Raw genomic sequence first — 14,721 nt, 5'->3', positions numbered from 1 at the left:
TGGTATGTAGTTCACAAATGTGACAAGGATGCAACAAAAAACGTTTGGTTAAAATAGGTGCTGCGGTTGGCGGTATTTGACCGCTTTTTGCGGGTTTCTACCGATACCCACATATGTGCTACCACATTCGCATGTTAAGCGGTATACTCCGCTTTGGTCTTCGTGCGGTATTGTGTCTTTTCTAGCAAATAAGGATGTTAGGGTTTTGCTAGAGAACGCAGGCTAGAGAAATATTGTAAATGTTACAACAGAACACCCAAATAAGCACCATTCAATAGGATAAGGAAAGTCGTGTGATGTTCACACCAGATTTTTGATATCTATTATAGTTTTCTCTAAACCATTCGGACAGACATACATACATAACCCGTCCATATTTCTCTTTTATATATATTGTAAATGTTACAACAGAACACCCAAATAAGCACCATTCAATAGGATAAGGAAAGTCGTGTGATGTTCACACCAGATTTTTTTATGTGTAATCTAATCAAGTCAGAGATTGATTTAGGCAATGTCATCAAATTTTCAATAAATATCAGGTATAATTCTGTTCTGATGTTTCTCTCTATTGTTATACTTATGCAGATGCATCTAGTACATTACCTGTTGATGCTTAGGGTAATGTGCTTGGTACAGTATTTGAATCCGTCTGCCTATTATAATTTTTTTTGGGTAGATACGACAATTTTACTGGGGGTCTTCGTTTACACTTTTTTGATATCTATCATAGTTTTCTCTAAACCATTCGGACAGACATACATACATAACCCGTCCATATTTCTCTTTTATATTTAAAGATTCTACATTTCTGCCTTGGACCATAGAAGAGACAGAAAAATTGTATTCTCCTTTCGGAAACAGAAGCGAATCTAATGGCTCGCTATCTTGTATTTCCTACTGGTTTAATACAGGCGCTATCACGGCAAAAGAGGGGAAACGAGCTTCAGTAGAGGGGAAATTCAAAAGAAAATATGGCTAAGCCGAAAATAGTATTTTCGACTTTAATTTTTAAATTCACTTCGTTCATAACTAACAGAAGCGAATCTAATGGCTCGCTATCTTGTATTTCCTATGGTTTATTACAGGCGCTATCACGGCAAAAGAGGGGAAACGAGCTTCAATAGGGGAAATTCAAAAGAAAATATGGCTAAGCCGAAAATAGTATTTTCGACTTTAATTTTTAAATTCACTTCCTTCATAAGGAGCTACAGAGATGACTATAATATTACAGACATAACTTGGTCTGAGGTTAGGTAATAGAGCCCAGTGACGTGTATTAAGGTGTGACAAGTGAACTGTTTGATTTGTGATTGACATCTACTCGCATGTTGTACCTACTGTACGATATAGGGTAAGTGTACCATTTATTCGCCCACCTAAAAAACGTACCATTTATTGGCCCACCTGTACCATACGCCACATAAGTCTGAACTCGACGAAATTTTTCAAGATCCAATTTTATCAAAAGAAAGGGCTTAAAGAATGCTATCAAACCAGTAGTATTCCAAAATTTGTAGTCATAAAAACAAAAATTAGAAAAATAAATGTGGGCAGGTGGGCCAATAAATGGTACGTTTTTTAAGTGGGCGAATAAATGGTACACTTACCCGCCCAGTGACGTGTATTAAGGTGTGACAAGTGAACTGTTTGATTTGTGATTGACATCTACTCGCATGTTGTACCTACTGTACGATATATACGGATTATCTCATCTCTGCTACACATGTTACTACCGAGTAGACATGACATGAACTAAGGTCGAAGTATAGCTTCTTTGTTTGCTTTTTTTGCAAGACATAATATTTATTTATGTATTTAACTAGATATATGTAATTATGTTTCAAGGCACAAACACTAAAATGTCGTATTTTATTTAACCCTTAAGGCATGGCCGTTCATGTCACTCATCCATTTAGTGGTGTTGCTCGGCGTAGCTTATAGCCTATAACCTTCACAGGAGTGCAAGCAATAAGTTGACAAAGTTTCATAGCAATCGGATGAGCGGTTTGGCCAGGTATAAAGTTTGAATATTAATTTTTATATGTTGTATATTAGATAGATAAATCTTTTTTTTTCACTGTAGCGCCTAGGATTAAAAAGTCTTATTATGCCAACAGTTTAACTTTCTAGCTCTCTCTCTTCTACTTTTTCCATCTCCGCTCTTTCTCCTCTCTGAAAACCTTTTCTCCGTTATCTTATAAAGATTATAGAATAGAGCAAGTCTCTCTCCTTCCTTCCCTCTTTCTTTCTCAATCTTTTCTCTTTCTTTCCTTCGTTCTCTCTCTCTCTCTCTCTCTCTCTCTCTCTCTCTCTCTCTTTCTCTCTCCCTCTTCTACTTTTTCCATCTCCGCTCTTTCTCCTCTCTGAAAACCTTTTCTCCGTACTTCGTTATCTTATAAAGATTATAGAATAGAGCAAGTCTCTCTCCTTCCTTCCCTCTTTCTTTCTTTCTTTCTCAATCTTTTCTCTTGACGGTTCCGGCCGTGAAAGGCCAATTCACACGGAGGAAGAAGGAGTTGAAAGTTGGCCTCAGTTTATTGAATAACAAAAAGGACATAGATATAACGGACGAGAACTTTGAGCAATTGAGCGAAGTGTTCAACAGGGTCAATGAGGTATATAAAGTCCTCTTGGACAAGAAGGACTCTTCTTTTCTCTTTTTCCTTCGTCATACAACGTCAATTAACATATTATTATGTCAAATACAAACTGACTTCCATCTTTCTTCCTCCTCCTCCTCCTGCTGCTCAGTTATTAAAGTGTTCATTATTTGGCTATAGAGTACACAGTCTATAAATACTCTCCCATTCGGAGCAATGTTAGAAATATGTTGGCTTGGGAGCACACAGCATTGGGTGTACGGGAGAAGCAACAAGGCTTCAACAATACCTTGTGTTTCTGTTCTACCGAAACATACACACTACAGGCTATTCGTCAAGCTACGACACACTCGGTCAACGTTCAGTGAACTCAGAATACGGGCCTTTACAGTGCCCCCTATAAGCCTGATCGAGCCTGAAACTCAATTAGCAAATATCCTTCCGGTGTTTAACAGGTTTGTCAAATTTTATCAAAATCGGATAAACAACTCCGGAGTTATGACGAAACAAAGAATTTGGGCCCCCGCCGCGCGAGGGCTTGATCCGGCCCAAAACCCCAAAAAATGAAAAAAAATTCCTTCCTTGTTAATTCTGATTTTTTGCCGAATTTAAATTGGACTAACTGTACTGGTAAAAAGAAGAGAAAAAAAAATCGTCGGGTTGAAACTTGGACCTCACTTTGTTCTGCAACTATTAGACACATATGGGACCTTGCCAAGTTTCATCTGGGGCGTCAAGCAGTCTCCTAGTTTCAAGTTAATAACTTGGTGATTGAAACACCCAGTATATGAGTTTAGTGTTTAACACCCTCTGTATAACAGTTCAATTTTATTTGTTAACGGGAAAATCCCAGTTTACAATGTAATCTGCTAGATTTAAGGCCCAATTGCTATGTGTATATGGTTTGAAATTGAAACCCCCTGGGTACGAGTTGTACATGTTTTACTGCAACACCCTGTATGCACTTTCTGGTGTTCTCGTGGTCTGAAGTTTATGTCACAACAGTAATAATTCAACCCTCCTCCGTTTCAGTAGGTAGCTGTTTAACCCCCTAATGGCCGGGGCCACAATCTGAGTAGCCTAGAATGAGCAATCTGATTGATATCAGATTGGTTAGTCCGTTTAAACTGAGGCTGTGGTCTAGCTAGACCTCACAACAGTAATAATTCAACCCTCCTCCGTTTCAGTAGGTAGCTGTTTAACCCCATAATGGCCGGGGCCACAATCTGAGTAGCCTAGAATGAGCAATCTGATATCAATCTGATTGGTTAATCCGTTTAAACTGAGGCTGTGGTCTAGCTAGACAAGGGGTGCCTAACCTTTACAAAGGAAGATCGCCTTGCATTTTCAATACCTACAGTCTTACAATCGTCTTACCTAATAATAATAATAGACTTTTGAGTGGAAGGTAACCACTAGGCGAGGTTAACGCCGGAGGCGTTTTCTACCACCTAACCCTTAGAGCTCCATTAATATGTGGTCAAAATCTCATATAAATGAGGATTTTCCACATAATAATGGAGCTCTAAGGGTTAGGTAGTAGAAAACGCCTCCGGCGTTAACCTCGCCTAGTGGTTACCTTCCACTCAAGAGTCCATCCATCCATCCAACATACATTTCCACAATGTCTACATCAAGTAAATGAACACACAACATTTAACACAACGTGACAATCTTATTATTAAGGGATGAGGGGGACGGGACGAACATACGATACTAATAAGGCCCTGGTTCTACAGGTTCATCACTGTTTGTAAATCTCTGAGTATTCTTGGAGACTATTCGGGTATAGGTTTCGAGAATGCTCTGAGGTCAACAAACGGTACAAACACTTTAAAACGAAACCGTAGACCCGGACCGGCGGGGTAAGGAAAATCTTGAAATTATTTAATTACATATTATGTAAGGAAGTAAGATTATTATGTAATTAATGTACATTGTCGTTTAAGATCAACCGTGAATGAAATGAAATCCAAAAATAAAAACATTATAAATTAGGAGAGACATTTTAATGCAACTATTAGGGAAGGGGGAATACATTAAAATAAAAATATCAAACAAGAAAAGACGCTCATTGCAAGGTAGGTATAGTGGAGGTAACTACCGGTAAGTATAAGGCAGGGGTTTCCAACTAGCGGCCCGCGGGCCACATGTGGTCCGCCAGCCCATTTTGGTGGCCCGCGAAGCTTTTGGGGATTAGTGTTCAGCTACAATTAGGAGAATACTTTTTGAAAAATTTCGCCTGCGGCGCTCAAAATTCGATGGAAGTGCATTCCTGAAAAGTTGTTGGGGGGGGGAGGTTCCTACGATGGTCCCCTCTGTACATATGTGGCCCGCGAAGTACCTGTTAATGTAGCATGTGCCCCGCATACACATGGAAGTTGGAAACCCCTGGTATAAGGTAAATTAGAACAGCATGAAACGTATATCCGTGGACGTCACAAACATTGATTATTGAGATATTGGGAAAATCCTACAATGCTGCAGTGAGCACCAAAGTTGTGACATAATAACACAAAGAAACTGCATTTACAAATTCAATAGGTACCTACTCTATTACTATTTCTAGAATAAATCCCAGTAACAACTTATGTACATCTAGGATAGATCTTACTTTACCTACATACATAGAGAATGATAATACTTACCATCTTCAGTAATAGCAGCCGCCTCCTTAGTTTGTTCTAACTCTGAAGTACTCGCTCTGAAATAAAGAAGAAAAACCGAATAAGGTCAGTAAAACACACGAGGGTTAATGAAACAGAAAAGGTCAGTAAAAGAGAGGGTCAATGAAACAGATGATCATAGTATGAAATTTCAACCTCTTTCTGTTCAACAAACCCACTGAGTTCTGATTTTAACTTTCAAGTTTGAACTCACTGACTCAACATTTAGCGAAGAAAACATAATAACCCTCGTTTAAGGTTGGACCGATATTGATTAAATTTGGTCCACATCTTTGGGACATAAGAGCCATGGATCCTTTTCAATGAACTACCAAGTTAAATTTGACAGCAAAGACTTTTTTCTTCTCGTATTTCAATCTTTTTGAAACCTTGCCTTCCCTTAGGTACTTACTCGAGTTCTCGTTTCTCAGCTTCCTCCTGGGAGATATCTTCTTCCACGGAGTAGTCGAGAATAGGTTTCACACCGAACGAGTGTAACCTCTTCAGCACGGGTACAATCTTATATTGATCCTCACCCGCCACAAAGTGACCGTAGAATGTTAACTTCATCACCTGAGCAAACATCTTCTGCCCCAAGATGGCCTTGCCGACTTTCATCAACTGTGGACCACAAACAAGACAAAAGTTAAAATACCTACTAATAAAACAATATTTCACTACGGTTACAACTCATCTACAAGTGCTCCTATGGGGCAAGGTCTCAATGCCCAATTGCCCATAGACTAGATCTAGAAAGACTATATCAAGTGACAAATTTTGGCAAAATAAAGTCAGACTCGAACTTTTGATTTTTTTTTTTCAATAGGTTTGATGGAGGGAACTGTAACTGCTAAGATCTTAGCGTCCCGAAAGCAGAGAGATAAGGAATACAGGATGGGAGAAAGCCAGGCGCTTCCGTGAACGAACTTTGTCTGTTTCGGATCTGCCCCGGGCAGGAATGAAAACCGCGACCTAGTGCTTACAAGACAGGCCCGTTACCCTTCGACCTCCAATCTAACTAGGCTGATGGCCTTCCCTTTTCTTGATAGTTTACAGAACATCGAACGTACCGGGAGGCGCGCGAACGTCAAGAGTTTGAAGCGCCGCACTGTTGTTGTTGTTGTTGTTGTTGTAGCGGTGATGGCAGAGTAAAGAAAAGATATCTTTTAATAGTTTACAGAACATCGAACGTACCGGGAGGCGCGCGAACGTCAAGAGTTTGAAGCGCCGCACTGTTGTTGTTGTTGTTGTTGTTGTAGCGGTGATGGCAGAGTAAAGAAAAGATATCTTTTAATATCTGCCATACACCGGGGTGATGGTCTCTAGCCATGTTTGATTGGCTCGTCCTGAACCGCAGTCAACCATCGTGAGGACTTGTGCCTGTTCTTTAAAAGCAGAGAGAACTCTTTGAAACTGCCAGCTAGCTAGGCTGGTTAGGTTTAGCTGTTCTCCTCCCTGTTTATAGTCAGACGCTAGTCTACTGGTCTCTAGCCATGTTTGATTGGCTCGTCCTGAACCGCAGTCAACCATCGTGAGGACTTGTGCCTGTTCTTTAAAAGCAGAGAGAACCCTTTGAAACTGCCAGCTAGCTAGGCTGGTTAGGTTTAGCTGTTCTCCTCCCTGTTTATAGTCAGACGCTAGTCTATTCTCTGTTTAACATCCCCTAGCCAGACAAAGCGCCGCACTGTCCAGCCTATATTAACACATGGTTTTTCTGCATTTTCATACTGAATTACAGAAAATTATATTACTTTATCCTCTTTTTCTTCTCGTCGCATTTTCACATTGAATAAAACACTGAACTGGTAATTATCCCCGGGGTGAAAACAGGGCGTCATTCTGGTGCCAACATAGCGGGTACAAGTATAGTTATGTATGTAATGTACAAGGAAGTTCAAATGCCATATTGCCATGGCGCCATACTATTTTGCCATATTTTAGCAAAATTTGGAAAATGCAATAAAAAGCCTAAAAAGGCTTTTTCCCCTGCTTAGGTAAGAATAAAAAACAAGCCTAGAAGGCTTTTTTGCCATGAAAAATGCCATAAAAAGCATAAAAAAGACTTACTTTTTTTTTGCTAATTTTGCCATATTTTAAGCATTTTTGAGTAAAATATAAAACTTTAAGAACAAAGAAAAAAAAAAATGCAAAAAAAGAAGTATTAAGAAAGAACCGTACGTAGTGGTTATGCATTCGTGAAAACATTTAGCATGAAAGGTCGATTCCTTTGTAAAAAGTCCTCAAAAATTCAAATCTGAAGTCAAAGCAACGAAAAATTAATTTAAAAGGTGTAAAATTCAATTTTTATTTGACGTTCGAAGGAAAATGTAAAATAGTTGCCTCTGATTCTTGAAAATTCTTGCTTATTTTGCCATGTTTTGAACAAATAAATCCCATATTTTCGCAAAATAAGTGCCATATTGCCATGTTTTTTAGTGCCATATTTTATCTCGGAAAAGAGGGTACGATAATTTTTCCTTTTTTTTTTTTATCTATATGATAAATTTATTTATAACTAATTATCTCTCACATGAGACACCTTAATTTAATCCGTGTCAAGTAGAGGATTAGCAACACGATGGTCGTGGGTTCAAATACTCCAGGTGACAAATATATTTTATATACTCTGCTCTCGGTATTAAAGATAAAACAAGGTCATCCAATTGTTCACAAGTTCGAGATACCTTACAGTTCTTTTTCAGAAAAGAACCAGAGCAATACGTAAAACCGACCAAGGTAGGTAAGTACTTACAAATTGAACAATTTAAAGAGTTAGATATGTAGGTGACTTAAGTAAAACACGGTGTTGTCTTCTGTTTAGTTTACATAGGAATGTGTCAAATTGATAAACAAACATGTACACATTACGCATAATACGTAGACCCATGTACACGAATCAATGTATTTTATTCCTTGATGTATACCGCTGCCAAGCTGACAATGCTGACATCTATGTCATGTAGAGGCATCAGGTCAATGTAGAGGGTGACTGGAAACCATGTTCAACTGACCTAGACCTAGGCTCAACTCTGTAGTCTGTACTTGGCACTTTATACTTCACTTGTAGAAAGTAGTTAGGTATTGACAAAAGGAAAGACATTACTTATGTTTTTTTCTGAATCTAATGAATCCAACGGATTCGGATTCATTTGAAAATGTGTTTACTTACAAAACGGTCTCGTTGTCCCAAGAGGACAGGATAGGAGAAATCCAGCCGTTGCGCGAGAGTAAACTTTGCCCTGGGCGGGGATCGAACCTGCGACCTAGCGCTTGCGAGGCAGACGCTCTACCCTCCAAGATAACTAGGCTGGCACTGTGTAATATTTTCGGACTGGTTTGAGACTTCAGCCAGTCCAATTAGGTACACCATTCGAAGATTCATTCTCCATTGAGATTTGATTTTGAATCCACAAATAAATTTGTTCTCGTTTTGTATCAGATTTGTCTTCTAATTATTATCCCTGTCGCGTATAATATCTCTAGTAGCGCGGTCAAACTTTCTTGACTTGGCGGGGCGGAGCGCTACCGCGCTCCTTAATACATCACTGAAATTTTTCCTTCCAGTTAGAACCTTGAACTCAGTTCTATGGTGAAATTAGAAGTAAAAACACATCTTTTTTGTACATTTTCCCTGGACGGAAATCGAACCCACAACGTAGCGCTTGAAGGCACGCTAAGGTAACTATGTAGGTTGACAGAACTTGCTTTTTTGAAAATGAATCGCATCAGTGGATTGATGTAGAGATTGAGAATGCAATACACAGAGACAGAGTGCAAGTGCATGTACATAATATTTGATGACATAGCAGAGATGTTGAGAAGCAAGGTTATACACTTGTGCCACATTCATGTTTTTTTTTTATATATATATACTCTGCCAATGTTGCCAGACTTTACTTGCTGCAGAGCATAAGTACTTAAGTACTTATTTCTTACTTTACTTTCCATGTCTATCAGATGGGCATGATACCTATCTCATGCTGTTAGAAGGATTATCTGTCTGTATAACAAATATTTATACCTACCTATCCTACTGTAACCATAACTTGAGTTTGCAGGTAGGTAGGTAGGTAGGTATTTCCATATTTTTTGCTTCTGTCAATTTCAAGTACCAAGTTTTTTTCTAATTAGGTACTTAGTTGTATCTAAGTTTTCTAATTAGATACCTACTTAGTTGTACCTAAGTTTTGCCATATGTAGGTAGCAACTAGATTAGATTAGTACTTAAACTCTCTGGATATTTGGAGAATCCAGATTTTCGCATTTATGTAAGCAACTCTTGATACAAAAATAGTACCTACTTAGATTCAACTAGAACTTGGCCTGGCACACTACTATATGCTCAGATAGTTACCAATCTAAAATCAAACTCAGATAATTATTCAAAATTAACAAATAAATAACAAATAATCCTTAAGTTTTGGTAGGTCAGATAGGTAACTAAAATCAATTCCTGATATCTGAATTTCATGATAAGGAAACAGAGAACAAAAATAATTTTACACAGCTCTTCAAGACAGTAGCAATGGCACATTAAATACATCAGTTCACAATGGATCACTGATTTTTTTTTTTTTTTTTTTTAATGAGTTTTGATTGATTTGATGTGTAACTGCTAAGGTCTTATCATCCCAAAATTGAAGAGAGAAGAAGGAAAGGCTAAGAGAAAGTCAGTTGGTATGAAAACAAACCTTATTAGTTTAGGATAAAATCTGCCCCAGGCAAGAATTGAACCTGTGACACTTACAATGTAGACAAACTACCTTCCAAGCTAACTAGGAGGCTGACTCCAATTTGGATTTGGAAACTGGATTTTAAAAAATGGGATAAATCAGGTGTCTTTTTCAAAAAGAATTTCAAACTTTACATTTTGGCATTTCACAAAGTTGTGATAGGTCAGATAGGTAGATACTTCATTGAAACAAAAAGTTCTGAGTCAACTTGACAATTTTTACTTGTTATTTGTCTGCTCATTATTTTTTGTCTGTTTATCTCACCATAACTTTTGAACAGCTTGTCCAGTTTCGATTAAATTTGGCAATCAAAGATGATATGAGGGTCCAGACTAAACAACTCTTATTATGAGCAAGTTGTACCTAAGTACAGTTCACTGAAACCCTCTGCAGACTTAGTATCATAATTATAGTCAAAATATGTTTGAATAACATTGAGATTATAATGGTCAAAGAGGCATCAAAATGAAATTTGCAATGTTCAAAGTGTAAGGCCTTGCCACTTAACTCAAACCATTTAACAATCCATGGTCTGTCTGACCATCAGGAAATGTGTGGTTAAAAAAGCTTTCAGACCCAGATCTCTCAGATGTGAGTCTCGGGCTTTTATTGACACACACATTCTGACTTTCTGATGGACCCAGGTCAGATGGTCTGAGTATGAGTGGCTGGCATGATGTAGCTTTCAGAAAGTGTTTAGGTAAGTACTGAGACTACTGAGCTCTATTTCACAAATGACTCTGCACTGACTCCATGCAGAATATAATGACTATTTGTACAGAATAAAAGCAAGGAGTGGGGAGTGCATGTTCATCTATAGAACAGGGCCCACGACTTATATATACCTAATTAAAGTTCAACTCACCTTCATGTTATTATCGACAAGGAAGCTTGAGCTACACAGCTGGTATACAATGTATGCTCTCAACACTTCCCACGTAGTCTTGCTCTTGAATGCGGCCTCAGGGTTGGCGAATGAGAGATCCAATGGATCCTTGATGGCTGGGGTAGCACTTTGGGAGGCATGCTTCTTCTGCAGAAACTGGACTTTTCCATGGGAGCTGGAGTTACAACTACTGTAATAGACTACTGGGAACTTACTTTTAAACGAGTGTTCGAAAATCAAAAAGGATTTGTTGCTTTTCAGGTAGGCCACTTTTTTCGCTACATTTTGCTTGTTAAAGACTCGCAATAGCGCCATTAAATAGGAAGATTTGGTAGTGAACGGCGAACGGGGGTTTGAAAAACACTCAACAGAAAATATCCGGGGGGGAAGGTGTCGATTAAAATAAAAACTCTAGATCACAGGGAAAAAAGAAAAAACTTGGAATTATTTAACAAGAAGATCAGGAAAACTGATGAAAACGAAGTTATTTGTTATTTTGATAAAAAATACAGAACGAACGAAAAATCTGGGGGCACCGAAAAAATCACAAGATTTTAAAAATTTGAGGTTATGAGGATAGAGGAAAAATCAAAAATCCCACCGAGAGAGGGGGGAAATGTGGGGGGAAAAGGATTTTTTCGGGCACACCTGGCAACACTGCCTTTTGAAGATCAAAAAAAAAGTTGACCTTAGAATTTGACTATTTTGACAAGAAAAATGGAAATAGGTAAATTACCGATCTACCTCTTTGAAGGGCAGAAAAACTGAGGTCTTCACTCAAGCTAAGGGGATAATTTTTCTGAAAAAATTAAATTTCGAAAAAAAGTAGCGAACACGCGAAGCCCCCGGGGGGTGGAGGGGGGCGAAGCCCCCCTCCCGAGCACGAAGTGCGAGTATACTTATACATATGAATGCATAGAATAGAATATAATATACCCTGTTTATAGTGCCAGAATGAGACTGAAAAAATACAATTATTCCCATGTATGGAAATACATAGGAAAGAAGGTAGGTAAAATTAAATTTCGAAAAAAATAAAAATCGTACGTAAGGTCGACGGGAGCCTGTGTTATCGATAGAACAAACTAAATACTGAACTCAACACTCAACTCAACAGAACACGGGCGAAATTTTCTGTTCCCGTTTTGCCAGCGTAAAAAGATACATACCTACCGCTTCGATTTTTGTTACTTTCTATTACACTCAGTATGGGGAGCCACGTCTGATAAACAGGATATAAGAAGTGCCTATATTAGGTACGTAGATAGTTATAGGTAACTCAATATTTTTTGTTACTTTCTATTACACTCAGTATGGGGAGCCACGTCTGATAAACAGGATATAAGAAGTGCCTATATTAGGTACGTAGATAGTAGGTAACTCAATAGCAAAAGTTGCAAATCGCTAGACTAGGATATACATACAACCCCATGGCTCAGGGTTGACACATTCTGGTGGCCTATAATTTGAAGCATCCACCCCCACCCCCTAATATATTGAACCAGAGGGCTCCCATGCGTTGTGCATTAAATCATCAGATTTGGGCACAGAGGTTTGGGAAATATTTTGACGTCACCTCTGCAGTACCTACTCTACAGTAATCTACTATAGTAGTTCTGTGAACTGTAGACCTCACTCAAACCCTTTTGCCAAGCTGAGACGAATGTAGGTCCCTAAGGATGTTGTACCTTGAACCCTAAGGATGTTGTACCTTGAACCCTAAGGATGTTGTACCTTGAACCCTAAGGATGTTGTACCTTGAACCCTAAGGATGTTGTACCTTGAACCCTAAGGATGTTGTACCTTGAACCCTAAGGATGTTGTACCGTTTTGAATGAGGAAATTCTGGTACGAAAGTATACCAGGGGGCCAAGGTACGACGTGTTGAATTTGTGGGCCAAGGTACAAAGGGTTCATTGAGGCCAAGGTACAAAGGAGTGACTTTTTCCGGACTTCTGGGAAATTCTACTATAAAAAATTGGGCAATCAAATTGCAATACCAAGAAAACCAAACCTTACAAAATTTGCTACCGATTGGTAGCGGTTTCAGTTAGATAAAGTAATAATAACTTACCTTCCAATCAAAACAAAATTTTAAAAAAAATGTTCGAAACACAGACCAAAACACGACTTTCCTAATTAACATCTCAAAGACAACTGATTTGTTTACAAATCAAATTGCTATGAGCTCGTTGTGAAATTACGCATCAGATACATATTTTTCGGACCCGATAGGTGGCGCCAGTTACCAGAAAAGTCCAGGGGACCAAGGTACAACGGGGGCCAAGGTACGACTAGACACCCTACGCTATACGTAGGTACGTGTTACGTAATAAAGAGGACAAAGAACAGGTTTTATTATTTTACAATCCCTCAAAAGATTTAAAGAATGGTTGACCTTTTTCAAAACAATACCAAGAATTGGGATAGAAAGAACTCAAGGGTATACGAGGGTCATAAATGCGGTAATTTATCTATTTACTTGGATCAAAAATTTGTAACCAAAATTGGACCTGGGACACCAAATTTCAAGGATCGACGTGTCTTGATCCAAGGAAGAAGTGTACCAAATTTCATCAAATCCGGACCAGGCAATCGGAAGTTATAGCGGAACATACATTCAAACAAATAAACATCTAAACCAAATGCAAAATGGTCGAGTTAAAACATAGACCTCACTATATCGGAAGTTATAGCGGAACATACATTCAAACAAATAAACATCTAAACCAAATGCAAAATGGTCGAGTTAAAACATAGACCTCACTATCGTTCGGTCAATAAGAGAAAATACATTAATACTTAATGATAGGTAATACCCTATACCCTGTCATAATAATGAACACTTACATACAACCTATTTACGTATATAGGTTTTGCCAAAACAAGACACATCAGGTATTTTGATTGAATAATTTAACCCCAAATCCGACACATTTTCCGATTTGATTTCTTATTATTTCTTTGCATGGTAAGTAATGTGATGTTCACAGCAGATTTTCTTCCAACATCTCTTTTCTCTTTGTGACGTCACAGTTACAAACAATGGGGACGTGCGTTAAAGTTAAAATACCTATTTTCCTTCTTTTTTATTGAAGTTCAGAATAGGAGTATAAACATAATATATGTATGTATGTGGGTGCTTGGACTGCTTGGGTAGTGGTTCAGTGAACTGTAGAACTCATTCAGAAAAAGTATAAAAAGTATATAAAAGGTACCCACACTGAGAATCAAAGGCCATGATCAAAAATGTCCCAAATAGTAGTAAACTTTGAGTATATCAGGTTTTCTTCCATTAGTTTTTCTTTAATTTTCTGCTTGATAATTCTTAAATTAACTTCATCCAGAAATTCTGCACAATAAGTTTCAAGTAAACTTGGAATAACAAAGGACAGACATATTTCTCCATAAAGAGTGTATTAGGTCTAGATTTAACGAAGTACGTATTTCTCGTATTATTATATAGATACTATAATAATTACCTAGTGGTTGACTCGTCCTTTTTACGGGACCACCACACACACAACACAAATCACACTCACACACACAATTCATACCGTCCCACCACACACAAAACACACATTACACACACGCACACCACTCATACACAGACACACACCCACCAGACACACAAGACAAATCACACACCCATCACACCCTCCACACAGACACCCATCACACATACCCACACCCATCACCCATCACATCAGGCTCAGTTTCATAAAATGTTGGAGGAACGAAAATAGTGGAGAGAGAGAGAGAGATGGAGGAAAACCGAAAAGAGACATCGAAGAAGAGGGAAACAAGCTGGGCCCGTCCCTCCGGGAATTTTT

The 14,721-nt window shown here is 38.4% G+C and overlaps 1 protein-coding gene across 1 annotated transcript in view; it reads right to left on the bottom strand.

The window, feature by feature from the left end:
* LOC103516289 (proline dehydrogenase 1, mitochondrial) overlaps positions 1-11,952 on the bottom strand; it is a 32,092-nt gene extending 20,140 nt beyond the window's left edge. The window contains exons 1-4 of the mRNA XM_026828725.1: positions 11,936-11,952; positions 10,868-11,414; positions 5,682-5,890; positions 5,231-5,307 (exon numbers count right to left, since the gene is read on the bottom strand). Coding sequence (XP_026684526.1) covers positions 5,231-5,307; positions 5,682-5,890; positions 10,868-11,203 — 622 coding nt within the window. The 5' untranslated portion in view covers positions 11,204-11,414; positions 11,936-11,952. The remainder of the gene's footprint in view (positions 1-5,230; positions 5,308-5,681; positions 5,891-10,867; positions 11,415-11,935) is intronic.
* Positions 11,953-14,721: the final 2,769 nt, after the last annotated feature.

Source organism: Diaphorina citri, unplaced genomic scaffold (assembly GCF_000475195.1).
Source record: "Diaphorina citri unplaced genomic scaffold, Diaci psyllid genome assembly version 1.1 scaffold1536, whole genome shotgun sequence".
Classification (NCBI taxonomy): Eukaryota; Metazoa; Arthropoda; class Insecta; order Hemiptera; family Psyllidae; genus Diaphorina; species Diaphorina citri.
Note: the sequence above shows the minus strand (reverse complement) of the source record. Positions and strands in the feature narration are given on the sequence as shown.